Below are 27,735 nucleotides of genomic sequence, written 5' to 3'. Positions count from 1 at the left end.
TTCCCAGGTAATGCTTTTATTTTTACAGCAGCAGCAACCACGTAGCCACAGGGACGTGAAGTGCTCTAGACAGGGTGCACAGTGCCTGCAGCGGCAAAAGACTGTTTTGGGGGGTGACACACGTGCCTTTCCCCTTGGTCCCCGTGATTGCGGGAAGAAAAACCACACTCCATGCACTGCCACACGCATCCCCACCCCCTCCCTTCCCTTCCCGTAATAGCTAAATTAGGCATCCTTCCAGCCAGAACACTCGGGGGCTCTGGAGGGGAGAGCCTACCCCTTCACTTTCCACACACCCCACACCCAAAGCCACCGCAGGGATGGGCAGTGATGGGGTTGGCTGCAGGAAGAAGCCAGGAGCCACGCTCGCCATGCTTGGAAGTCTACCCCTTTCGGGGCAAGGAATCACTGGGGCAAAACATGAACCTGAGGCCGGCGTGATCCCAAGACCTCCCTTTCTTCCAAGCTCGGGTCTCCATGTGAGGTCTGTGAAGGGCAGGATTTTGGTTATCCTAGGACTGTCTAGCATCTAGGATGACAGAGGCCGCTGGCCTCTCTGGCCATTCCCAGCGGCTTAAGGATGGGGGCCCCCTCTGGGGAAATGACAGAGCCTTGTTCAATGGGTTACTCTGCTCGGGCAAACCATTCCTCTACAGGGAGTAGGATCATCAGCTTAGCCCCAGGGGGAAGTGCAGGGACCCACCAAGAGTGAATGTCGGAAGTCACGTGCTTTGCAGACAAGCTGGAGAATGAGGTTTCTTATTTTTTTCATGTTCCCCCCCACCCACCCCAGGGCCATATGGGTGGGGGGGTTCCTTTGCCTTCTGAGTGCCATGAATGTGCCCCCACTCACAGGGCCACTCTAAGACACTTTGCAGCCCTGGGGGAGGGGAGCTGGGGGATGGGTAGGGTGGCTGAGTATCCGCCAGTGGCTCCATCAGGATTCCGGTCACCTGCAGGGACAGGACTGACCCCTCCCTGCAAGCCACAGGTGTGCCTTTCTGAAAGTGACAGGACAGCTGGCCTTGGACTGAAGGAAGGACCTGAATGTCACCTGACCTTCCACGGGCACTGCGACTGCACTAAGGCAGGCGTGCACTCCCCCAGCAGAGGCGCCCGGGGAGGTCTTGGCTGCACCGATAGGGTAGACGAGGGGCTGCAGCTCCGAGGCCTAAATGACCTGCCCGCAATCGCAAGGCTTGCTGGCAAGGGAGCGGGACTGAAAGCCAGCTCCTGCCTCTCAGGGCAGGGCTCTCAGCATGCCACTGGCTGGCACAGCTGGCGTAACCCCAGCCCCCCACGACACACTTCCTTCTCGAAGTCTGGGTCCTCAGCTGAGGCCGGGCAGTTCTTCAGACTGAGCTGCATAAACGATCAAACTTTAATGAGTTGGGAAGGCCCTGGGGAGGCTCGCTTCCTTCTGGAAGGGAAAGGGAGCGAATTTTCTCTGAGCTTAGGATTGGTAAGGCACTGAAATTAACTATAGCTGTGGGTGGGGGAGAACGAAGGGGGCTGGGATGAGTGGTTGGAGAAATCAAGTTGATGGTCTTTCCTTCCGGCCCCACAGTGAGCATCCTCACCGAGTCCCCCATTTTCCTGCTTGGTGGATCCCCCGGCCCCCCACCGCGTGCCACCGCGTGTGGACGCACCCCCGCTGTGACTAGGCACACTCTGAGGACCAGATGAGGCATGGGGGGGTCAAGGAGCCGAGGGTGGGCCCAGGACCTCCGGACCCAGGTCAGAGCACGAGCCCCTCACTCCACCCGGGCTAGGACAGGAGCAGCACTGGAGCGTCTGCTCCGAGGACAAGGTCCTCTCTGAGGCGTGGGTGATGGCTGGGGGGGGCCTGCAAGCCTGCGCCGGAAGGAGGAAGGGGCAGGGGAACTTTGGATGGGACCTTTGGCACAGCACATCTTGGGCCTGCCCGCCCCATCTGTTGCCCTCCCAGGACTGCAGGGATAGAGAGGAGCCTTCCTCTCTCCACAGGGGGTGCTTCTGGCTGACCAGCTCTGATGCACCCCCTTCACCCTTCCAGCCACACCTGTGCCGGGATGACCTCACACAGAGCCTTCCTGAACTCGGCGCTCAATCCGGAGCCCCCCGGTCAGAGGTGCTGAATGGGGAGCTGTAGCAACCACAGCTACACGTATTCTGCACCTCCGGTGAGACAGGCGTTCGGCCTGGAGGACAGGGGCCTGCAGGCGGGTACTGTTACCCCCTTTCAATAGATGAAGAGCTAGGTTCAGAGGGGTCGAGTGACTTGCCCAGAGTCACACAGCTCATGAGTGCCTGAAATGGGAACTGGACTCAGGTATGTCTGACTCCAGAGCCCACGCCCTTTGCACTCCCGTCGGCTGCCCCTGGGAGCCCAGGGGTGGCCTGGGTGAGATTTCTGGGGGCGGGGGGAGGGGTGATTCTCTCTGGAAGTGTGGATCTGGGAGAGCAGCCAAGCTTGAGGTAAGAGAAGTCGCCTCCTGCACCTGGGGGGCGGGGGCCACCCTGCTCAGTGCCTGGCGGCCTTGCAGATCTTGTCGTACACCTCGGGGAAGGCGTCCTGGCACCCCAGCCGCTCCCGCAGCCTGTGGTACAGCGAGCCGTCGAACATCTCCCAGAACTCCTCCCGGCTCATGTAGCAGTCGGCGTACAGCATCTGGAACCTGCGGAGCATAGGAGCGGAGGCTGCCGGCAGGGGAGAGGGCCCAAGGGCCACGCGTCTCACGCTTTGTGGCACGGGAAGGACTTCTGGCTCTCTCGGTCCCCCCGCTGACCTGGTGGCGGAGGGCAGCCCAGGGACGCTTGCCCCCATTTTGCCGACGGGGCCACTGGGCTGCCTTCTTCTTCCTTTTTTTTTTTTTTTCTGACTGCCCGTATTTAAAGAGTACAACTTAAGTGTGACATTTGTATACAACCTGGAAACCGTCACCTCAACCCAGCCCATGACCACGTCCATCACCCCAAAAACTTTCCTCATGCCCTTGTGCCGTCCGTCAGCCTCCATCCACCTGGGCAGGGCTGCTTTCTGTCCTCAGACATTCTGGACTTTCATATAAATGGAATCATACAATTCTCCTTTCTCCTGTGGGTTTTTTTTTTGTGCTGTGTGTTTCCCTCCCCCCCGACCACCCCCCCCCAATCAGCACAATTATTTTCAGATGAGTCCATGTTTGATCCATCAGGCGTGTGTTCCAGGCCAGTTCTTGAGAAGAGCTGGCCAAGGTCCCCCTCCTCCTTAGCTGTGCTCTTCCAACCCTGAGCTGCAGCCCTGAACCTATCTGAAACCACATGGTCACCTGCCCTGGGGGGTGGGGGAGCAGGCTGATGGTGGGGCTCTGGCCCGAGCAGCTGGGGTTGCTGGTGCATTCACGGGAGGAGGGGTGGAGAGGGAGGGGTGAGGCATCCTGCAATCCAGCCGCCATACTTTCAGAGGGTTCTTCCTGGCCTAGATGCTGCTGAGGCCTCACACTCCCAGGGCAGCCGGCTGTTCTGGACCTGGGGCTGGCCAGTGCGGCCCCGACTCTACCCGCTGCGGCGACGCCCTGAGGCTCATGGCCGGGGGGAAGCGCACTGCCCTCTGGGCCACTCACCCATGCATGCTCCGCACGAACTTCTCCAACTGCCGCATGCAGGACCTGGCTTCAAAGTGCTTCACCCGCGGCTCCCCATACGCTCCAATGTCCACATAGAGCTCTGCCTCATCTCCCTTGGGGTGCACCAGGCCCGGCTGGCTGGGCAGGATAAACGGGCACAGCCAGATGGGGTAGACCTGGGTGGACCAGGGAGAGGGGCATTGGTGCGTTTTCTCCAATGGGGGGTGGGCTCATGTCTGGCCCGCCCCGCCCCTCCCTGGGAACCCCCGCTCTGGCTGCCCGCCACCTCACTCCCAATCCCCCGGGCCGCAGCCGAGAGCGCCCCTGCTTCACCACATCAGTGGACACAATGTGAACGGCTCACAGGACCACTCGTTAGCAGCTCCCATGCCTTCTCTCCCAGCAGGGCCATCACCGAGTGGGCCCATTTTACAGAAAGGGAAAACGGAAGCCCAGGGGGGCAAGCGTGCCCCAGACTAGTCCCTGCCCCGGCTCACGTGGATATCATTGTGGAAGGTGTACACGGCCTGCGACAGGCACTTCATGGGCACCAGCATGTCCTGCACCACGTGGTGCTGCTCATACAGCTTGCGCAGCGTCTCTCCCTGGGTCAGCTTCAGGAGGGAGATCTTGGGAGGCACCATCCAACCGAAGAGGTAGCGGAAGATGGGGTTGTTGCCGAAGGGGATGATGTCCTGAAAGACAGAGGCTGGCGACAGAGAGAACGGGCCGGCGCGGGCCGAGCATGTGGCCACGTGTCAGGGCCAGGTCCTTGTTCCGCGCTTGGAGTTAGGATGACAGGGTGCACTCCCCCAGCAGGGGGGCATGACGGCCCCTGGGATTTGCCCACCCAGCTCTGGGTTTGATTCTCGGCTCTGACATTTAACCACTGCAATAGCGTTGGCGAGTTACTTAATCTCTGAGCTTCCTGTCCTTGTCTGTAAAACAGGATGCGAGAAAATAATGAAACGCCAACTAGAAGGCACTCAGTGCAGTGCCTGGAGCGAGATAAGGCCGTTATAATCGCTATTTCTGTTACTGAGGTCAGAGTGGCTGGCACAGAGCCGGCATTTCATAGGTGGTTGAGAAATAGATGCTGTTGGATGAGAAGAGCGACACTCAAGAGAGCTTAAGCAATCTCCCTAAGGTCACCCTGCCAGGGGCAGCTCTTCCTGGCCGGGGTGAGGTCTGGCTCAGCGTCATCGACAAGCCCACTGGATCACAGCACCCCTCCGAGGGCCTTCTCTGACTCCTGTTTAACATGTTACTGCTCCCCACCCCTCCACACACAAAAGCATGTTCTTCCAAGGCCGAGCTTAATAGCTACCTGCAACCCCAGGCAGAACTAGCCGCTTTTCTTCACCTGCCTGTGCCCTTCACAGTCCTTCCCTGCCCACCTCCAGCTCGGCCTCCCCGGGAATCCTCCCGAGTGGGGGCTGCTCTTCCTCTTCCATGCCTCAAACGTCTGCAAGGGAGGAGCCCCCTCACCTGGCCAGCCTGCCCAGCCCCAGCAGCGCAGCCATCGGCCCCCCACTCAGTACCTTCCCCCCTTGCTCCAAGGCTGTCTTCCGAGTGTTCTTGTCCACCTGCCGCCCCATTCTTGAAGCCAAGGACATTCCTGTATTCCCTCTGTGCTGGGTGCTGGGGACAGCAAGATTACCAAGGCGGGTCCCTGTCCCTGTCCTCAGGTGATGGGGGTATAGGCCACGGACAACCGTGTGTGGAGAGCTGGGACTAAACGACGCAGGGCCCAAGAGCTGGGACTGAACGACGCAGGGCCCACACCAGCCGAGGGGTTGGCGGCGGCTCCCCAAAGAGACCGGGGTGCGAACTCTGGAGACTGAGTGACTCCCCCACTCCTCCCTGGGAGCAGCTCTGCGGCTGGGAGCCTGCTCCCACCAGGGAGGGACCCATCCCCACACACGACACGGGAGCACAATGAGCAGCTCGGCTTTTGTTGTCCGCTCGCTTGTTTCTGGGAAAGCCCCGCACGCCCACAGCAGAGATCCCAGCAGTCCAAAGGTCAGGCCTCCTTTCACATCCCTCACCCCATTTCCCCCCTCATCCTGACCCCACTTCCTTCCTTCCCGACCCAACTTCTTTCCCTCCCGAAAGGCACCCACTGTTAGGAATTAGCTGTGTACCTTTAGACAAGCAGATGGGCTTAAAAAACAGCGGCTCCTTGGGGTGCCTGGGTGGCTTAGTCGGGTGAAAGGCCGACTGATATTGGCTCAGGTCGTGATCTCAGGGTCGTGGGATCGAGCCCCGGGTCTGAGGCTCAGCGCAAAGCCTGCTTGATTTTTCTCTCTCTCCCTCACTCTGCCCTTCCCCCACTCATTTGCCCTACCCCCTCCCAAATAAATAAACTTAAAAAAGACAGCTCACAAGTGGCATCTAACAGTCTCCTATACATCAGCACACAGAGAGCCGTCACACACGCTTACTGCAGGGACCCACAAACTCTGGCTCCCGGGACAAATTTGGTCCACAAATAACGTTTTACTGGGATAAGGCCCTGCACATTCATTTACATGTTGTCTATATGAGCAGAGGACCCTCTAAATCGATCCCAGGGTCCACAAAACCCAAAGTATTATCCGGCCCTTCACAGAGAATGTTTGCTGATCATTGCCCTCCTGTGCGGATGTTCCCTGATTTCATCAGTTCTGTACTGATGAGCACTTCGACTATTTCCAGCCTATTCCAACGAATGTCCTTTCTACACGTGTCTCCGGCCGTTTGCACGCCCATTTATCTGCAAGGTAAATGTCTAGAAGTGGAAAATGCAGGTTCACGGAGTGTATGCAAGTTTCATGGCTACTATTCCAAGAGCCTGTACCATTTCATCCTCTCCCAGACAACACAAGAGAGCGGTGTTTCCTCACGCTCAGGCCAAACGGTGCTCCAACTTTGGCCTCGCTGTCATCCTGACGGTGACAAACGAGACTCTTGTATTTTCGTTTCACCTGGCTTTAATTCTGAGTGAGACCCACCACCTCTCTTATGCTTAAGCGCCGTTTGTATTTTCCCCCTAAAAACAGTCCATTACAGTCCAAACATTAGCCAAAAGTGTCAGCTAGAACCATTCCTTTCCCCAAATCTCAGCCTCAGAAAAGTCCAAGTTTTAAACAGCATGGGCTGCCCTTCTCCTTTGCCTCCTATCCGCCCCATCATTCATCTTTTCGGCCTCTGAGTGACCCCAGGTCCTGCGTCCCTGCGATCACTGCTGGTCCCTTTGCCTGCCCTTGCCTTTCACCTGTGTCCAGCCTGTTACTGACCGGCTCTGCTCTGCCGGGGCCCCTACAGATCCAGGCCCCAGACCCCAAGGACAGGCCCTGTGGCAACAACGTCCTAAGAAGCATGAACAGCCAAGAACCCCATCTAACATTCCCTGCTGGTGTCCCTTCCCCGCATTAGCCAGCCACGTACGCTGGCTGGAAACGAGGACATAAAAGGAAAGGGCAAGAGGGGGTTGCTCAGTCCTCTTTCTCTTCAGTCCCTCCTGACTCATCCGTAAGTAAGCCGTGCTGGAGTGGTGGTGGAGCGTGCATGTCCCTGGGCAGGGAAATAAAAGCATGCGGGTGACGTGGCTTATTACCCCTTCTTTCTAGAAGGCCCAGCTTCCGCGATTCCACTGTAGTGGCCACGGGGGTGCTCCACCCGGACGCCCTGCGTGCAAATGTCAACTGCAAACCACCCATCCTACAAGATTCTGCCTCTAGCTTCAGGCGGGACAGCCCGGGCTCAACAGCACAAAAGTATAGGACGAACTTCACGATGAATTTGAACTCTGTGATCTGAAAAGACCCACAAGCTCTTTGCTGCTCTGCCTGAGTGTGGGCTGGGCTTGCTCTAGTGAATGGCATGTCGGGGGACTGGCAGGGCCAGGGAACGGGTCATGAAAGGCCTGGAGGCTCCTCCTCGGTCCCCTTCCTGTATGGTTCTTGCTGCCTTGTCGTGAGGACCCTCGAGCAGCCCGCAGGGCAAGGAACGGAGGCCTCCTGTCAACAGCCGCGTGAGGGAACCTTCTGGAAAGCAGACCTTCTAGCCCTGAACAAGCCTCCAGATGACCCTTGACTGCAACCCTGAGCCAGAGCCACCCGATCACGTCCCTGTCCCTGACACTCAGAAAACTGTGCCATGACCAAAAATAACAGTCCTAAACTGGCAGAGGTTTTAACTCTCTACGTTTGGGGCAGTTCATTATGCAGCAAGAAGGAACTAATATACTCCATCTCTTATGGAGTTGTGTTACTCTGGAAGGCCTAAGCCTCGGTTTCCCCATCTGGAAAATGGAAAAGACCAGAGAACGTCCCTCCCAGGGCTGTGAGGAAGATGAAGGCAGTGTGAGCACGAGGTTTGGACAATATGACTAACACGCGAGGGGCAGTCACTGTGGACCAGTGTTACCGCTCGGATGCTCTTCTCAGGGTCCTTTACTGGCCTCTTTCTCTTCCCGTCTCTCAGATGCTCTTGCTCTTGACAAAATCATGCCCCCCACAACCTTCACACCTGCTCTTGGAGGGACAAAGAAGGACTCATGGTGTCTCTCGCATTCGGCAAAACTGCCCATCCACTGAGATGGGCCCTGACACTGCCTGGGGGAGGGGGGGGCTGATGGAGGTGGGGGATCCCCGAGGCCCCCAGTCTTGATGAGCCCTCCACGCCCCACTCCTCCAGCTCCTTACCACAGCTCCATCACATTCAGCCCTAAAGACGTAGCCCACAGTTAGAACTGGCCACCTCCTCCTAGGAGGCCACCAGGTTTAACTCCTTTAGGCCTGTCACCCATTTAACCTAGTCACCAGGGACTTCTAGGTGCCGTTACTTGATACCCCGTGTAGCATACCCCTTGTCTCCCAAACCTCCCCTATGCTCTCATGGTCTGACATCAGCAAACCCTCCCGTCGTCAATCTCCTCTCTCGATATGGTTTTCCCCTCCCTGCCCCCAGCTGGAGCCTGGCTGGCCCCACAGGTGTCCTCAGTGGCATCATTTCCTCTCCCATGACCGTCTGGGGCAGGGGGAGGTGAGGGGGGCTCCTCCTGCGGCCTCATTACTGCTTCCAGATTTTGCTGTTCCTGTTTCTCTCCTCCAAAGGCCCACAGCAACTTCGGTGGTAGTTGTAATAGATCACGAATGTTCCAAATACCACCAAATTACGTACATTAAAACAACTATTGTTGTTATAGGACTTAGGAAAAAGAACCCATGTAGCCCATTTGAGGACCCATGCTCTGGTTCTGACTCCGCCTGGAATGCTCTCCCCCAGGGCTCTGCCTGGCCTGCCCTCCCCTGCTCAGGTCCCTGCTCACACGGTGTGCCCAAGAGGCCCTCCCTGATGCCCGTTTCGGATGTCACTTGCTCCTCACCCCTCCACACACAAGAGCGAATCCTTGCACACCTTTCGAGGCTAAGCTTGACAGCCACCTCCGACCCTAAGTGGACCTGGCTGCCTCTGCCTCCCGCCCCCATGGCCCTCCACGGTGCCAGGGCCCACCGCCCGGCTCGGCTGCCGTTCCTCATGGCAGACGGGCATGCGTCCTCCCAAGGACCTGGCCCGTGCCCCACTCCCTGGCACATGGCAGATGCGCAAGACAGCCTGCTGCTATTTGGTGAGAGCGGGCTGCTCCCCCGGAAGGGAACGACCATGAGGGAGGGCGTCGTGGTTCCCTGGGACGAAGGTCCGCTCTCCCTCAGGGACAGGGTGCGGCTCCGATGCTGATCATCACAGGCCCCTGCTGGGCCGGCCGCGGAAACCCAAGCCTCACCTGGAGCTCCCAGAAGATGCTGCGCGTGTGGCGGTGGTAATATTGCCTCAGGGGGATGTACTCCAGGCCCTCCTTGTTTGTCTTCAGGTAGTTCTCCACGTGCTTGAAGAACCAGGGCTTGTAGTAGTTGCCAATGCTATTCAGCTGAAATAACAGAGGGCATTGTGTCGGCCAGAGCCGAGGGCCGTGTGCCATCAGGGTGTAACAGCGATACCCAGCTTCTGTTCAGCACCCCTTGGCCTTTTCAGGCTTTTGCATCTGTTCCACCCTGGAGACTGCTGCAAGCCCAGCGAGGCTGAGCATGGCGCGTCCCGGGGAGGAGCGAGGGTCTGTGGGGCGCCAGGGCCCGACAGCCAATGCCCGATAGCCTAGGGGGTTCAGCCACCCCGCCCCCACCGTCCGCTGCTGCTCCTTGCTGAGGGAGCCCAAGGGCACATGTTTACTGACGCAGTGCTCCATGCAGGGGACCGACTCCTCGTCACCAGGTCCCATGACCAACAGCACTCCCTGACCGTGGCACCTTCCCTGCCACCTAGGGCGAGCCTCACGGCCCTCTGGGTGCTGTGCTCCTCCCCAGGCAGCTGTCGGTGGAGGAAGCTCACAGGAGGAACCTCATGCTACCCTGGCACCAGGCCCCATGCCCCCAACGCCTCAATCTTCCATTGAGCCAGTCTTCTTCAGCTGGAAACGCTCCAGGAGTTCACCTGCTGTGTGCCCTGGGATGACTGGGCCTCCCTGGGCCTCCCCCTCCTCACCCGGGAAACGACACCTGGCCCGACGCTTTGGGAGAGAGGCAGGCTAGCTGCCTGGAGGGAGCGCGGCTCCCGAGCTGGGGCCAGACCTTGGCGCAGCAACCCCACCGTGTCAGACGGCCTTCTCCCAGGGGTGGGAGAGGTGTCCGAGTCCGACCGGGCAGGTGGGGTGAGATCATACCCGCTGGGTCACCACCAAGGGCTAGGAGAAAGCAAATGTTGCCGGGGGACCACTGGGGAGGTAAAGGCAGGGGCAGAGGCAAGACAATCAAGCCCCACGGTAGCTCGTGGAGGAGAATAATCACAACACGCTCTGGGCAGGTGTCACTGGCACCTATGCGTTCGCTCATTATCCCTTCCAGGACACTGCAAGGCTGAGCCATCCTGGCCTCGCTGATGAGGATGCTGACAACCATCAAGGTCGAACAGAGCACCTGAGGCCACAGAGCTCGTTCTACTTCCAACATGCTGGGCGGATGCTGGGCACGTTTCTTAGCCTCCCCTGAGCCTTGCTATCAGTACCGGCAAAATGGAGCCACTGCCTGCCCTGGAGTGGGTGGGAGACCAGAAGAAACAACGCAGGGCACAGCAGCCAGTGTGAATGGTGCTACATCATAACGCTGAACAAGGAGTCAGAGACCTGGATTTAAATCTGCCCCGTGCTAGCTGGGTGGACTCAGAGAAGTCCCTTTCCCTCTCTGGTTCTTGTGTCTATATTTAGAGAGGGAAATGTACCAGATGATTCTCAGTCCTTTACAATTGTAAAATGGTCTAAGTATATGGGTGTCGATCAAGAGCCTAAAGGGTACCTATCCTTTGGTGTACTTTAAGATAGCGTTCCCTTCACAGACAAAAGATACTCACGGCTACATGAATTAAAATAAGGAAAGACTGGAAGCAACTTCTATTTCCCACTGTGGGGCAACGGTTTGGGAGATGATAGGGCAATAGCTCAACGCAATGTTCAGCAGTCATTAAAAGACCATTCCGAAAGCACTGTGACCACATGGGGAAATGCGTATGTTACACTAAACCAGAAAACACCCATTTGAACGGGCGATCGCGGAGGCAAACTAGAAAACCGCACAAAGAGAGGTTCTAACCTCGAACGTGACCCAAGAGCTGCAAAATAAAACGAGATACTATTTTTAACCCTATCAGATTGGCAAAAATGAAGGGGCGATTGTATCCAGTGCTGGCAAGAAGGTGGGGGAAAGGCACTCTCACGCCGTCGCTGGAGGTGGACAGAAGCACAGCTCCTCTGAAGGGCTGTTTTGGCTGCAGCTGCTACTATTTAATATGCTCAAACCCTTAAGTCAGTAATTTCAAGTTTTGGCCTCAGTCCCACAGAATTGCTTGCACAAGAGGCCAAGGATAGATAGTAGAGAATCTCTGATGCAAACCTATTTGTGAAAGCAAAACATCTGAAGGAAGATAAATGTTCATCTCTGAGCAACGGGCTGGGTCAACTGTTTACATGTGATCGTGGGACACCAAGGCATGAAATGAGGGCACGTCTACGCACACACACCTTGAAGAACACTCAGGGATGGGGCGCCTGCATGGCTCAGACGGTTGATTTAGGTTCAGGTCAGGATCTTTCATGGTTTGTGAGTTCGAGCCCCCAGTTGGGCTCTGCACTGTCGGTGCAGAAGATTCTGCCTGCTTAGGATTTCTCTCTCTGCCCTTCCCCTGCGTGCTCTCTCTCTCTCAAAAATAAATTTAAAACAAAAAACAAAATACAAAATGAATGCCAAGTGTTATAAGCAGCTGCTTTGGAAGTGAGCCTGGGTGAAGAGACGCATTTTAACTTTTCCTTTGTGCATTTCACTATTGTTACAGGGAGAATAACATATTCTAGGTAGAGAGTCTTTTCCTTCTTTTTGCTGGTTCACACGTTCCAAGTCTCTCCTAAATACAAACCCTGAAAAAGCTGCTGTGGAAAATGATACATTAAAGGGCTATCAATCTAGATTCCGAGGCGCTGTCATCTTGTGGATGCTTACATGACCTCTTAGAGCCTCGGTTTCCCCATCTATCAAGTGGGCTTGCTGTGAGGATCAAAGGTTACACCTGCTGAGAGACATGCGTGTACCTAGGGCTGGGGCAGAATAAATAGATGCTTCCATCCCTGAGACAGCTCTGACTTTCAATCTCGGGGTCCCAACTCGGATGGGCTGCCCAAGGTCACGGCCTCAGAGGATGTGCTGCCAGGGTCGGAGTGGCAAGACAGGCCAGGCCCCAGCCCACCTGGGCCTTCTTTGTCCCCGGGCCTTGGTCCTGGGCAGCCGGCACCCTGGCCTACCTTGCTGAGCTCGGCCTCGTCTGTCATGACCCCTGTCATGATGACGGCCTCATCGAGGGAGTAGAGCAATCCTTCCACGAAGTGGTTCTCCGGCCGCTGGGACTCGCGGGTGAACTTGTCACAGATAGCCTCCAGGCCCCGCACGGGCTCGAACCTCAGCTTGACGTACTTCTTGGCCGGGATGATGCGGATCTCGGCTGCCACCAGGAAGCCCAGGGTCCCGCAGGACCACGGCACGGCGTAGAACAGGTCCGAGTTTTCCGCCTGTGAGTCAGGGCCAACACACGCGGAGAGCCTGAATCCCCGGGCCCTGCACTGGGGCACCCGGTCAAAAACCCAGGGCCTCGGCTAAGTTCCTGCCGTCGCTGTCTCCTTGTGTACACCCGCCTGAGGAGCCGCAGAAACAGCACTTTCTGGGCCCGTTTTCTCTGTGCAGCTGCAGCACGAAGCCGAACTCATACGGTCCTCTGTTCGGGAAGCTCACAGAAAGCGCACCATCTCTCCTCCACCCGGGTAACACCCCGAGCCACAGGCTACCCAGGAAGAGGCCGTGACCAGCACTGCCCAAGGAGCCAAAATAGGGGGTGGAGGGCCAAGGGTCAGGGCTGAAAAGGGAGCTTCCTGTGGGTCACCAGGGGTCATTAAAATGGGCCATTACTAAAACTGGCAAGCCTTTCTCAATCCATTAGTTGTGGAATCCAGCCTTCACACCCTCCACTCCCCTCGCTCCCCACCCGGCAGCCCAGAGCATTAACATTCCCACTAGAACTGGTAAGGACAGTGAGGCTGAGAAGCGACACGGCTCACCCGAGGCGTCCCACAAGGCAGCCCAGTGATGCCAGGGCTCAGGCAAGGTCGCCTACCTCCCGACCTGGTGTTCTTCCTGCATGACCTCATCTGGTCCTGCATCTGCTTCTAACCTTATCATTTCGTGTTTTGGTATTTGTCTTGGAGGCGTTTCATCTGGCCATTCTCATTCAGATGCTTTGATTTTAACAAAGCTCCTTTTGAGAGTGTAGGCTTGTCTGGCCCTTTACCAAGAGGACAGTCCTGTGCAGTCTCTGCTCATGCTGGGTGCCCTTGGTGTGGGGATGGTGGGGTGTGGTGGGGCAGGGGCCTGGAGCAGGGGGGCTCTGGAACAGACTGCCAGAAGTCTCTGGAAGGGCGGAAGCTGGCCATCTGGACCCCCCACCCCGCTACACTGTCCGATAGCAGCAGTAATAAGTGGGTGTCTGCCAGCTACCCGGCTCTACGTTAGGAGCTTCTCATCTGGCCTCTACCGTCTCCTCCTGACAATGCATCTGTCAGATGAGGAAAATGGGCCTCAGAGAAGGGAAGCCATTCATGAAGGTCTGTCTCCTTTCTCTGCTTAGGAGGCAGGGCCCAGGCAAGTGTGTAGGAAAACGTGCTGAACTGGTGTGAATCCGTGTCTAAGACCAGTGCTCTCTTAATGCCTTAAATGTCTGCATCCCACTCCAGGCAGTAGAATCTTCTATCTTTCCTGAACCACCCCTCTTGCCGCTTTCAGTTACACCTCACAGCAGGTGGCATAGAGCTTTGCGGCTCAGGCCTGACATCCCCCCTAGAGAGGCAGAACGGAGTGACAAATGGCTAAAGGCATTGGTTTGGGAGCCTGACATTCTGAGTCTGAATCCCAGCTATGTGGGATTTCCTAGCTGGGTGTCCCGGGAAGGTTTATTAACCTCTTTGCGTTTTAGTTTCCCATCGATAAAATGTGGCTGATAATATTACCTCATTAAGTTATTGGAAGACTAGACATAGGAAGCATTTATAATCGTATTTGGGCACGTATAAGGGGCTCAATCAATCTTTGTGGCTATTATGGCTACAGACCCAGACCAAACAGGTGTGTTTGAAACGAAGCGCCCCTGGGGTCCCTACCCCCCAGGACCCTTGATGCCCAGGGCAGGCTGGCGGGGAGGTCCCCATCTCGGAACTCACCGGTGTGCACCGCACAAAGCTGCCGTCGGCTAGGACCAGCTCGTAGGCAGTGCAGATGTGTTGAAACAGGCCGTACTTGTGAGATGATGACTCAATGCCCGTGCCCATGATCAAGCCTCCTGCAGAGACATGCGGGTGAGCCGGGCAGAGCTGCGGGTTGAGGGTTCAAGGGGAGTGGGGGAAAAGGCACTTCGCAAGAGCTGGGGTTGCTCATAGCACGAGGGAGGCAGGACAGGGCTGGCCAGTTGGGACAGACTTTCCATCTCTTCGGATCTGGAGAGCAGGAGACGGAAGGAGGAGCTAGGACGGACCCGAGGGCTTTCCCGGTGTAGGGGCAAGGACGTGAGAGCCTGTCAAAGGTGCTCCCACCCACACCTCTGTCCAGACCCAGCCTAGAAAACCAGGTTCATTCATCTTAAGAGGGACCTGAGTGAAAAGGGGGGTTGCCTGGGTGGCAGGATGCCGTGTTCTGTGGGAACAGTGACAGGAGGAGCTGAAGGTGTCTGCCCTGGAAAGGAAAGGCTTTGGGGACCATGAGTCCTGAGCAAGGAGAGAGACACTAGACTTATTCTGTTCACTCTGGCAGAACTGCAATAACAGACACGGGTCACAGGGACGCAGATTTGCGTCAGAGAGAAGGTGCCGCCTAATAACCTGAGCTACTCAGAGACGGAAAGGGAGGCAGCGGACGCCCTGCCTTTGGCACTGGGCGGACAGAGAGGGTGGCTTCTGTCACAGATGGAATAGTGGCAGCCCCTGAACCAACAGGAAGTGGGCCACGGTGTCTCAGCTCTGACCCTCCCGTCCTCACCCACTGTGAGGTCATCGAGCTCGGGCAACACCGGCAGGGTCCAGCCAAGGGAGGTCAGCAGGGCGGTCACCTGACCCATGGTCACCAAGGGTTCCACACGGACAATCTGTGGACACAAGAAGAGAGACCCTGGGTTGCAAGGAGGCTGTAAGGGCCACCGGGGGCTTCTTCACACAGAAGGAGTCATCCCAAACCTTCTCACACCATCACGCCAGATTTCTCCATGCCCTTTATGGCCTCTTTCTAGAACATGACACTAGCTTTCGTGACAGTGCATGGGGTTTCTGCTGCTAGGATTGCTAGTGTTTAATCGTGTCTTTTCAAATATCTTTACGCTTAATACCTAGATTATTTTTCTTTGAGATTATTGAAGAAGTACTCAATTATTTGAAAGAAACAGCATCTATGAAGAAGACAAAAATCATCCATCCTAGTCCTTCATGTCATCCTAGTTATCAGTGTTAATACTACGGCGTATTTACTTTCGGTCTTCTTCCATAGAGATATACGCTCTGTGTGTTGTAATACAACGCACACATACACACAAATTCAAGCACGCATACACATATTTTTCTGCTTTGCCTTAGAAAACTTAACACTATGACCATCATCCCTTGCCATTAAATATTCTTGGAAAACACAATTTTTAATAAGACACACGAATGTGCCAACGTGTTGACTCGTGCTTCTAGTGCAGACGGAGCAACAGGGACCAGATCAGCCATGCTGCCTGAAGGCAGGAAACAGACAAAATAAACAGAACGAGAGCTTTCAACATAGTGGACATCAGGCAATGACGTGTATGACCGCCGAGAGGCAGGAAACGAACGAAGGGAACTCTGTGAATGCCCAGCCTAATTCCCTGGAGTCAGGCAGTGCAGGGAGGGGGGAAGGCAGGGGAGACCAGTGGACTCTGTTTTGAGAGCCGCAAAAGACCAAGGTGAAGAGAGTTTGCAGGACAGAGCACTGGAGGAGAGAACTGCACAGAGAGAAAACCCCGAAGAACTGCAGAGGATGCCCACTGAACGTTCAGTGAAGTGCTCATCAGTGCATCCACATGAGGAAATCACCTGAGGCTGGAGCCCGGGAAAGTGGCACTGGAAAGGATAACAGGTCACAATGCCAGGGGCTCACCCGGGGAAGGAAAGACTATCTGTTGTCACAAGTCAGACCTGAGAACCTCAGGGTTCATAAGGCAATGGGGAGAGTATGACCTTGCCTCAGCAAAGAGGGAGAACTATCCTTAGATCACACGCTGCTCTGACCCTACTTGAAAAATCAAGACCCCAAAGGATCAAACTGTTTTCCGGTAGCATAGCTGTGTCCCAGAACAAAGCTCCAGAAGAGTTACAGGAACACAAAAATATTCAGCACCCAGCAAGGTAAAACTCAACAATGTCTAGAATCCAGTCGAAGTTTACCAGGTAGGTATGCAAAGAGGCAGGAAGATCTGACTCACAACAAAGAGGAAAATCAATCAATCTGTTTTAATAAAATAGGCCCAGATTTGACAGAGATATTAAATGAGCAGAGAACATTAAAGTAATTGTTATTAATGAGTAATTATATTACTATATTCCCTATATTCAAAAGATTAAGCAAAGATGTTAAAAAGACAGGAAAAAGATCCTTATCAAACTTGTAGAGGTTAAAACAACATCTGAGATGAAAGATACCTGGGCTGGGATTGACAGCAAAGTAGACACTGCAGGAGAAAAAGGCAGACTCAAGGACAGAGCAATTCAGATTTTCCTAGATAAGACACACAAAGATAATTTTTTTACAGTTTTCACAGTGTATCAGTGAGCTGAGTCGTGGAATAACTTCAAGGGGTCTCATACATGCCTGACAGTCCTCAAAGGAGAGAGAACAGGGGACAGAAAAAAATACTTGAAGAAATAATGACCCCCCACATTTCCCAAATCTGATGAAACTTATAATGAATCCCAAACATGAGAATTAGGGAAAAAAAACAAAACAAGGGGCATCATAATAAAACTGCTCAAAACTAACGATAAAACCTCAGAAGCAGCCAGAGGTATTCCGTGCTGAGGAATAAAGACAAGGATGAGAGGTTGCTCTGTTGGAAACGACGCAGGAAGGAAGGAAGTGAAGAGTCTGTAATGTATGGTGAAAAAAACCCCTATCAATCTGGAATTTCATACCCAGAGAAAACAACTTTCAGAAACAAAGGCAACCTTGAATGCATTAGGATGGGCTTATCAAAAAACAGAACAAACACAAACCCAGAAAATGACAAGTGATGGTGAAGACATGGAGGAATTAAAACCCTTGTGGACTGTTGCTGGGAATGTAAACTGGTACAGCTGCTGCAGCAAACGGTGTGGCAGATCCTCAAAAAGGATTAAACACAGAATTACCATACGATCCAGCAATGCCACTTTTGGGATGATACCCTAAAGAACTGAACGCGGGACCTGAAAAGGTATTTGTACATCCACGTTCCTAGTGGCATTATTCACAATGGCCAAATCATGGGTATAGCCCAATGTCCATCAACAGATTAATGGAAAAGCAAAATGTGGTGTATACACACACACACACACACAATGAAATATTGTTCAGCCTTTCGAAGGAAGGAAATTCTGTAATATGCTACGAGATGAACGAACCTTAAGGACATTATGCTAAGCAAAATAAGATGGGCACAAAAAACCAAATACTGTATGATTTCACTTAATGAGGTACATAGAATAGTCAAAATCACAAAGACAGAATTTGTAATGGTGGTTGCACAGGGTGAGAGTGAGAGGAGAATGGAGAATTATTGCTTAATAATTCTCATAATTCACAGTGCATAACAATGTGAGTGTATTTGGTACCACCGAAGAAGTATACACTGAAAAATGGTTAAGGTGACTGGGGTGCCTGGCTGGTTCAGTCCGTGGAGTGTGTGATTCTTGATCTCAGGGTCGTGAGTTCAAGACCCATATTGGGCATGGAGCCTACTTTAAAAAAATGGTTTGGCAACTGGGTGGCTCTGCTGGTTAAGCGTCTTGCCTTGATTTCAGCTCAGGGTTGTGAGATCAAGCCCTGCATTGGGCTCCATGCTGGGCGTGGAAGCTGCTTAAGATTCTCTTTCTCTATCCCTCAGCCCCATAACAAAATAGGTTAGGATGATAAATTTTATGTTATATGTAGTTCCCCAAAAGTTGTAAAAGAAAAGTCGAAGGCGCTCCTTCAGGCAGAAAGAAAATGAAACCAGATGGAAATACAACAGAATGAAGAAATAGTAACTACATGAGTAAGTATAAGATTTTTTCTTTTTTTTACATTTTGGTTTAAATTTCTGAGAGAGACAGCGTGAGCAGGGGAGGGTCAGAGAGAGAGAGAGAGATACAGAATCCAAAGCAGGCTCCAGGCTCTGAGCTAGCTGTCAGCACAGAGCCCGACACGGGGCTCGAACCCATGAACTGTGAGATCATGACCTGAGCCAAAGTCAGAGGCTTAACCGACTGAGCCACCCAGGTGCCCCAAGATTTTTTTCTCATTATATTTCTTCAAAAGGTAACTGACATTGGGGTTTACAACATGTAAAAGTATGACAACAATAGCACAAAGGTGGGGAGGAGAGAACCGGAAGTATTTTAATGTAAGACTCTTAAAATATAAGTGACATAGGATGCTATCACTTGAAGGTGGACCATGATAAGTAAAATGCAAAGTATAAATCCTAAAACAACCGCCAGAACAAAACATAAACTTACAAAACATAAAGCCAACCACAGAGCTAAAATAGGATTACGAAAATTATTCCATAATCCAAAAGAAGACAGAAAAAAAAAACAATAAAAAGGGAACAAAGAACAAAGGGACAAATAGAAAACAAAGAACAAGGTGACTGATTTAAATCAAACCTTATTGATGATGACATTAAATGCAAATGGTTTTAACATCTCAATTAAAAGGGGGAGATTGTCAGATTGGATTAAAAAACAGTATCTAACTGTGTGTTACCCGTAAGGAACACGCTTTAAATATAAAGGTACACCATGCCACCACCAGTCAAGAGAGAGGTGAAATGACTATTAATCACATCAGATAAAGTAGATTTCAGAGCAAAGAAGATAACTAGGAATAAAACCAGTCATTTCATAACGATAAAGGGGTTCATCAAAAGGACATAAATCATTCAATCAAGAGGACATAAAAATTCTAAACATTTATATACCTACCTATTAGCAGAGCTTCAAAATCCATGAAGCAAAACCTGATGGAGCTTTAAGAGAAATAACTCCACAATCACAGGCAGAGATTCCAATATCTCTCTTTCAATAATTGATAGTACAGAGAGAAAATTCGTAAGAATATAGAAAACTTGAACACCAAACTTGAATCAACCAACTTGACTTAACTGACATGCCACCCCTAAACAGCAGAATAAGGGACATGGAACATTTACCAAGATAGCCTATATTCTGGGCCATAAAGTAAGTCTCAGTAAGCTGAAAAGCATTCTAATCATATAAAGTTTCTAACAATAACTGAATTAAATTAGAAATCGGTAAGAGAAAGATCTCTGGAAAAGTCCCAAATATTTGGAAACTGAATAACAGGCTTCTAAATAACCCAGGAGTGAAAGTAATATCAAAAGGGAAACCAGGGGCGCCTGGGTAGCTAAGTCAGTTGAGTGTCTGACCCTTGATTTCAGATCAGGTCATAATCCCAGGGTCATGGGATTGAGCCCCATGTCAGACTCTGCACTGAGGATGGAGCCTGCTTAACATTCTCATTCTCTCTCTCTCTCTCTCTCTGCTCCTCCCCTGTGCTTACTCTCTCTCTTAAAAAAAAAAAACTAAAAAGAAAAAAGGGAAACCAGAAAGTATTTTGAACTCAATGAACGTAAAAAGATTTAAAATTTGTGGAGTGGTTTTAAAACTGCTTTGGCATGAAACGATGCTCAGCATCCCTCCTCTTCAGGGAAATACAAATCAAAACCACACTGAGATACCACCTCACGCCAGTCAGAGTGGCTAAAATGAGCAAATCAGAGAACGCTAGATGCTGGCGAGGATGTGGAGAAATGGGCACCTACTACACTGTTGGTGGAAATGTAAACTGGTGCAGCCTCTCTGGAAAACAGTGTGGAGGTTCCTCAGGAAATTAACAATAGAACTCCCCTATGACCCAGCAATAGCACTGCTAGGAATTTACCCAAGGGATACAGAAATGCTGATGCACAGGAGCACATGTACCCCAATGTTCATAGCAGCACTCTCAACAATAGCTAAAACATGGAAAGAACCTAAGTGTCCATCAACGGACGAATGGATCAAGAAGATGTGGTTTATCTATACCATGGAATACTACAGGGCAGCGAGAAACAATGAAATCTGGCCATGGGTAGCAACATGGATGGACCTTGAGGGTGTTATGCTGAGCGAAATAAGTCAGGCAGAGAAGGACAAATATCATATGTTTGCACGTATAGGAGGATTAGGAGGAACTTAACAGAGGACCATGGGGGAGAAGATGGGGAGAAATGGTGGGGGAAAGGGAGAGAGGCAAACCATGAGAGACTCTTGAATGCTGACAAAAACTGAGGACTGATGGATGTGGGGGGTGGGGAGGATGGGTGTGGAGGTCACTTGTGAATGAGCACTGGATGTTATGTGGAAACTAATTTGACAATAAACTACTTGTAAAACAAACAAACAAACAAACAAACAAACAAAACTGTGCTTTGGGGGAAAATTTATAGCACTAAACATCTATACTAGAAGAAAAGGCCTAAATCAATGACCTCAGCTTTCACCTTAAAAGAAACGCAAAGTTAAATGCAAAGTAAGTAAAAGAAAAGTATTAACAAAGATCAGAGCAGAAGTCAATAAAATAGGAAACAAATAAACCAAAAATAGAGAAAAATCAATGAAACCAAAAGCTACTTCTTTGAGAAGATCAGTATAGTTGACTAAGCTCTGGCCAGATTGGTCAGGAGGAAAAGAAGAGCCACAAACGACCAATATCAGGAATGAATCATGTGGCATCACTACAGATTCTATAGGTGTTCAAAAGACAGTAGGGGAATATTTTGAATAACCTAATGTCAATTCATTATACAACTTGAAATAGACAAATACCTTTAGAGACACAAACTGCCAAAGCTCATAGGGCTATTATAAATTTTTATTTTGTAGATACACACTTGCTAACAAAGAAAAATCCAGGCCCAGATAGTTTCACTGGTTAATTCTACTAATTACTGCATGGAGAAATAATACCAATTTTATACAAACTCCTCCAGAAAAATGAAAAGGAAGGACTATTTCCCAACTCATTCTTAGGGACTTATTACCAAGTGACAGCAATCAAGACAGCATGATATTGGCATACAGATGGGCAAACAGATCAACGGAAGCATGTAGAAACAGAGCTATGTCTATGGACAACTGATTTTCAACAAAGGAGCAAAGCCAATTCAGTGGCGAAAAGATGATCTCTTCAACAAAAGGGACAAGAACAATAGGAAATTCACATGCAAAAAAAGTTTTTCACCAACATTTGACACCATTGGCAAGAATTAACTCAAAATGGATCGTGCTCTTACCCATAAAACAGAAAACTGTAATACTTTTAGAAGAAAACACAGGATTAGGGCAAGACTTCTTAAATAAGACCTCACAAACACAACCTATGAAAGAAATTAATATACAAACTCCATCAAAATGAACTCTGGGTTTCAAAAGAGGTCAAACACTGGAGAAAATATTTACGAACAGTATCTGATGAAGGACTTGTGTCTGGAACGTATAAGGAAAATAACCCAATGAAAAAATTTAGCCTAAGATTTGAACAGGCATTCACCAAAGAAGAGACACAAATGACAAATATGGATGTGGAAAGATGCCCATCGTCAGTCATTAGGAAAATGGAAGTTAAACCACAATGAGCTACCACTACGCACCTATTAGGAAACAGACCAACCACAGCAAGCCATGATGACGTGGTGCCAGGGGAACACTCGTGGGAATGGCAGATGCTACAACCGCTTTAGAAAACAATTTAATGGTTTCTTAAACAGTTAACCATACTCCTATCCTATGGCCTAGCTATCCCATTTCCGGGGATTCACCCAAAAGAAAGTGTCAGTCCATACAAGGCTGTGCACAAATGCTCCTAGCCACTTCGTAATGGCCCCATTCATCAAGAAATGAATGGCTAAACAAACTGTGATCTATATAAACCATGGAATACTATTTATCAGTAATATAGGAGGCACTTGTGATACATGCTTCAACATGGATGGATCTCGAAATAACTATGCTGAGTGAGGGGCGCCTGGGTGGCTCAGTTGGTTGAGAGTCTGACTTCAGCTCAGGTCATGATCTCTTGGTTTGTGGGGTTGAGCCCTGTGTCGGGCTCTGTGCTGATGATGGCTCAGAGCCTGGAAGCTTCAGGGTCTGTGTCTCCCTCTCTCTGCCCCTCCTCTGCCCATGCTCTCTCAAAAATAAATGAACATTAAAAAAAAAAATTATGCTGAGTCAAAGTTGTCAGACAAAATAAAAGAGTACCTAATGTATGATGCCATTTATATACAACTCTAAATACAAAGTAGTGATACAAAGCAGGCCATTATTTGCCTAGGAATGCAGGGGGTAGGGGCAGGGAGGGGGCCAAACAAAGGATTCCCTAGGGGCACAAGGAAACTTCTGGGGACAATGGGTATGTTCATCGTCCTGACTGTGCAGATGTATGCCAAAATTTATTACCACTGGACACCTGTGCAGTATTTCATATCAAGTAGATCTTAATAAAGCGGCTTAGGAGAAGAGAAAAGACACAAGGACATTAAGCGACATGGCCAAGGCCTCACAACAAAATGCCATAGTGTGCGGCTATACCGTATCTAATAACGTCCTACTACAGGGTATTGTGTGATCTTCCATTAGAATGAAATTGTTACAGAAAAAGGAGGGAGGGAGGGAAGGAGAGAGAAAAAAAAAGAGAGAGAGAGGAAAGGACGGAAAGAAGGAAGGAAGGAAGGAAGGAAGGAAGGAAGGAAGGAAGGAAGGAAGGAAGGAAGGAAGGAAGGAAGGAAAGGAGGGAGAAAAAAGAAAAGAAAAGAAAAAAAAGGAAAGAAAAGAGAGAGGGGGAGAAAGGGGAAGAAGCGAAGGCAGGCAGGCAGGCAGAAGTGACACAGTCCCCCTGTGCTGTCTTTGACTTAAACTTATTTTCTTTATTCTTGTGCCAGGTTTCAAGAAAAATTGCTGGATAGGCCAAAGAGTGAGCACATGTCTAAGTCTGCTGCGGATCTCCAGGAAGCCTGGAACAAGGTGCACCCTCCCTCCCTGCCACCTCCGGACCCCACCGTTTCCCAGCACAGCAGCCTTCCTTACTGGGAAGGGATAATAGGTTCCCTTTTCTCTCTCCTCTTTGTCCATGATTCCCCCATCCTTTCTTCCCACAGAACTGCTGACGATCAACAAGTCTCCCTGAGCTCAGTCTGCGCACCTGGGGGAAGGGGCTACCACTGATCTCTCCCAAGGCTATGAGGTCCTGAAGGGCGGCAGAGCCTTCGGTCATGACCAGGCTCCTGCAGGGGGGCTTCTTGGTTGAAATGGCCTCCCCGCGGGCCGCCTGCCCTGCTTGCCCCCCGAGCCGGGGAGCTGTGCCACCCTCACCTGCTTCTCGGTGTCCACCTCCAGAATGTCCATCAGGTTGATCATGATGTTTTTGTGGGTTTTCTTGTACTTCCCGACCCGCAGCGAGACGGTGAGCCAGCCGGGGCGTCCTGTGCACATGAAAGTCTTGCTGCCCTGCTCCTTCCATTCCCGCACCTGCAATCGCGGCGACAGAGACTTGAGCTGGTCCCAGCAGGGGACCCCCCCGAGCGGCCAAGGCCCCGCATTCACGAGGGCGCCCGGAGTGACGCCTTCGCGCGTGAGCAACTATCTATTGGGCCCTGGCAGGCCCGCAGGCCTTTCCCTCCGAACCCAGCCCGGCCAGTGTGGCTGACGGAAAAGCCGAGGTGTTACCGCACCACTGAGGCAGGATGGAAAAAGAGCTAAAATACAGGGTCAGAGTGCTATGGAAACAACTCTAACTGGGAAGCTCGGGAAGGTTCCGTAGCAGCAATAATACAACCCGACAAGAGAGAACCATTCACCGGGTGTCCCCGCTGGGCCAGGCACCCATCTACACTGTCTCCTTTACTTCTCCCAGTACGAGAGAAAACGGAGAAGCAAAATAGTTTGGTCCCTCAACCAGGGAAGGGCAGCGCCCAGGCTGTGTGTTAACTCGTGTCCCTCGAAGGGCGAGAGAAGGGGCAGGGAAGGGCCACCAGGCCAGTGGAAGGAAGAGCTTTTGCAAAGCCTCTACTCTAAGTGACCAGAACACAAAACACCGAGAGCAAGCGGCGAGGAGAGGCCGAGGCCATCGGGAGCACGGGAGGAAGTGTCCCCTTCCTGCGGAGATGGATGTCTGTTGCTGTGAGCTTCGGCCATCCGTCTCCTCATCATATGCTTCCAACCTTCTCATCTCCCTTTGGTCCAGCTGACGCCGAGGCTACCCCTGCCCCCAGAAGGCGGGCCCATGCCTGAGGTCTGATTCTGTCCTTCGGGCCATCGTGACCGGTCCAGGGACGGACGGGCCCAGCACCCAAGGCGGGACAGTGTTAAGACCAGTTCCAGGAGAGGCGCTCCCATTTTACTGGGATTGCAGAGCTGCTTGGAGGAGACTGCTGTGGTTTCCACAGGGAGACGGGCCTCCCTGCGAACGAAAGTCAGTCCGTAGGAAAGCAGAGCCAAAGGATGGCAGAGGGATGGCAAGCTGAGGGTGAGGGACAGGGCATCCTGGATCCAGTCATACCTGAGCCAGTTTTGTCCCTGGGCTTTTCAGGACCTGGGCCAATAACATCCCTTTCTGCTCATGCCGGTCCGAGCTTAGATCTATCACATGATGCAACCAAGAGTTGTGGAGGCAGTTGCTTTGAAGCAACAGCTGTTTGTTAGGCAAACAGCTCCACAGGGCGGAGAACTTTCCTACCATCAGGGGCCAGAGTACCCTGTGAAATAGAGGCGTTCGAGCAGAGGAGGGCTACTGAGGAAGAGATTTCTGTGGCGGGGCCAGAGGTGGCATTCCACCATCAAGCGGGCCTTGACGCTGGCCTGACTCTACAGTCCCAGGCCTTCGTTCAAACTCAGGGGTGCAGGAAAGGGATTGTGGGTGCTGCATTCCAGCTGCTGGGTGGGCCACATGAAGTAAGGACTGAGGCCTTAAAGCCTGAGCCACCGGTTGGACCGGATCCTGATGTGAACCCAGCAAGAATCTGGGCAGGGAAGTAATGTTCTCGTGACCACGTGTCAGAGAGGTGGGGAGGGCCAAGATCACGGGCGATTGCTTAAGTGGCTCGTCAGATGGCTGTTAGCCAAGCTAGGTGGGAGGCACCTACTGGGTGGAATGGAAAGGGATGGGAAGGAAGACAGGTCAGAGTTCAGGCTCTAAAACCAGGCTGGCCTAGCGTCCAGCACCATCTACTAGCTGTAAACATGTCACTACCGCCTCAGCCTCAATTCTTCCCATCTGTCAAACAGGTATAAGACCTACCAGGGTTGCTGGGAGATTAGAAATGACGGACATCAGGGGGATAGGCTGTGGCACACGGCAGGTCCAAGGCAGTGGGCCAGTTCGGGCAAGCCCCTTGGCTTCCTGTCCAGTGAGGCGTATGGCTTAGTTTAGGTAGACAAGTGCTCACTAGGCTGTTCTGGGCCAGGCTCCTGGGCCTGACGACAGTTGGACAACGGTCCTTGCCTTCAAAGAGCTCACACTCTGACTGGTGGGGGGGGGGGGGGGGGGGGGGGGGGGGGGGGGGGGGGGGGTGGGAGGGTGGTGACAAACAAGTACACAGAGAATCCGAACAAGCAGAAGGAGCTAGGAAAAACGGGCGGGAGGGGTAGGCAGGGCTCTGGAGTGGTGAGGGCAGCCCACGCAAAGCAGTTCCGGCCGCTGCGTTCTGCCACCCAACCCAAGGTCTTCTCTTTCATAGGGGTGGCCCTTGGCACCCATCTCCCCACTCTTGCGAGCAGCACCCAGCCCTATGCCAACAAAACGTGGAGGCTGCCACACCTGTGGCGAGGGCGGCGGCAGGAAACAGAAGCTCTTTGCAACCTAACACCCCCTAAGAGAGGAACATAAGCAGGGGCAGAGGGAGCCAAGAAAATGCCCAGGCCCGATGCCCATGCCAGCGCTGGGCGTGGAGAAGGAGGCTCCACCGTGAGCAGCGGCTCGGGCACAGGCTCTCTGCGCGCAGACACGGGGGAGGATGTGCAGAGTTACTGGGGGTGCCTCCTCAAGGAGTGAACGCCAGGCCCATAGCCTCGGTGCTCCCTTCTCACTTCAGTCCTTCCTTCTACAGACTTCCACAGCCCCAGCCTGCTACAGAGTAAACTCCAAACTCAAGGCCCCGCCCCGCTCGGAACTGACTTCCAACCAACCTTCTCCCGCTCCCGGCCTCGCCTCAAACCCGACCCTCCCCCTGACACCTCTTCCTCCCTACTTCCCAGTCTCTAGTGCCAGCTCCACCTCTGAGCTCCGAGGTCGCTTGGGTCTGGCGGCAGCCACCTGTGCACGACTCACCGTCCCCTCTCTCGTGATGCTTTATATCCCTCTGGGGACCTGCACGTGCTCCGCACATAGTAGGCGCTCCATAAACACCGAGTAACATTGTCTCCCCCGAAGGCCTTCGCTGACTCCGTTCCCTCCCCGGGAAGCCCCCACCATTTTGAGTTCAACCCTCCCCCCGCCCCCAAGGCAGGCGCACCGCACGCCCCCGCGCGCCCGGCGCGGCACTCCCAGCGCACACGTCCGAGCGCAGCGGACCCGCTCCCGTGCGCCCCGCCCGGCGCCGTTCACCTGCTTCTGGATGTCCCGCACACGCTGCCCGTGCAGCCGCGGCGCGCTGCTGAGCTTGAACACCACCCAGGCGCGCACGTAGTAGTAGATGTCGAAGATGAGCGAGAGCGGCAGGAGGAAGAGGCACACGAACACCCAGCGCTGGTGGATGAGCACGAACTCCAGCCCCTTCACGCGGACCCAGAGCAGGAAGAGCAGCGCGCACACGGCCAGCGACACGGCGGGCTCCATGGTGGGGCCTGCGGCGCGCCGCGCGGGGGAGGGGGGGCCAGCTCGCGCCGCCTGTCACCGCCACCCGCTCCTCGCCCGCCGGCGCCCGCGCTGCCCGCAGCCCGCTCCCGGGGAGTCTTGGGGTCGCGTTGCCGCCTCGCGATTGGCTCGGGTCGCAAAGGTTCGGTGGGCCGAGACCCGGCTGGCGACCAATGGCGAGCCGCGCCGGGGATCGGACCAGGAAACCGCTGCTTTTATTGGCTGCGGGAGTCAGGCCGCTCCACCCTCTTTCTCGCCGACGCGCGGGGAGGGGTGGCCGGGGACACGCGCGCTGGTGGGGTCAACTGCGTCCTGCGGTGCTGGAGGCTGTGGGGGTGCGGGGGGCGGCGGCGGTCCCGGGGTGCGGCTGCTGCCCTGGCTCCAGGTGGCGCCTCCTCCAGGATCGCGTTAGGCGGTCACACGTTGGG

General features: G+C 53.0%; 1 protein-coding gene across 1 annotated transcript; it reads right to left on the bottom strand.

The window, feature by feature from the left end:
- DHCR24 (24-dehydrocholesterol reductase) lies at window positions 1-27,401 on the bottom strand. Its single transcript, XM_039238591.1, has 9 exons — window positions 27,059-27,401; window positions 23,830-23,985; window positions 15,188-15,293; window positions 14,377-14,495; window positions 12,415-12,678; window positions 9,358-9,501; window positions 4,085-4,282; window positions 3,585-3,763; window positions 1-2,657 (listed from the first exon to the last, which is right to left on the bottom strand). Exons 1-9 carry the CDS (start codon window positions 27,287-27,289, stop codon window positions 2,504-2,506), a joined length of 1,551 nt encoding a protein of 516 aa, XP_039094522.1. The 5' UTR covers window positions 27,290-27,401; the 3' UTR covers window positions 1-2,503.
- Between the last annotated feature and the right edge of the window lie 334 nt (window positions 27,402-27,735).

The sequence above is a fragment of the Hyaena hyaena genome, unplaced genomic scaffold (assembly GCF_003009895.1).
Source record: "Hyaena hyaena isolate Hyena2069 unplaced genomic scaffold, ASM300989v1 scaffold_5, whole genome shotgun sequence".
NCBI classification, from domain to species: domain Eukaryota; kingdom Metazoa; phylum Chordata; class Mammalia; order Carnivora; family Hyaenidae; genus Hyaena; species Hyaena hyaena.
This window is presented reverse-complemented; position numbering and strand designations above follow the sequence as displayed.

Bases quoted from the DNA above. Each gene is read 5' to 3' on its own strand.
- DHCR24 (XM_039238591.1), bottom strand. From the start codon at position 27,289: ATGGAGCCCGCCGTGTCGCTGGCCGTGTGCGCGCTGCTCTTCCTGCTC. The intron at 23,986-27,058 runs GTGAACGGCGCC...CCGCGATTGCAG, and splicing joins TGCGGGACATCCAGAAGCAG to GTGCGGGAATGGAAGGAGCA. The intron at 4,283-9,357 runs GTGAGGCTTGGG...TCTGTCTTTCAG, and splicing joins GCATCTTCTGGGAGCTCCAG to GACATCATCCCCTTCGGCAA.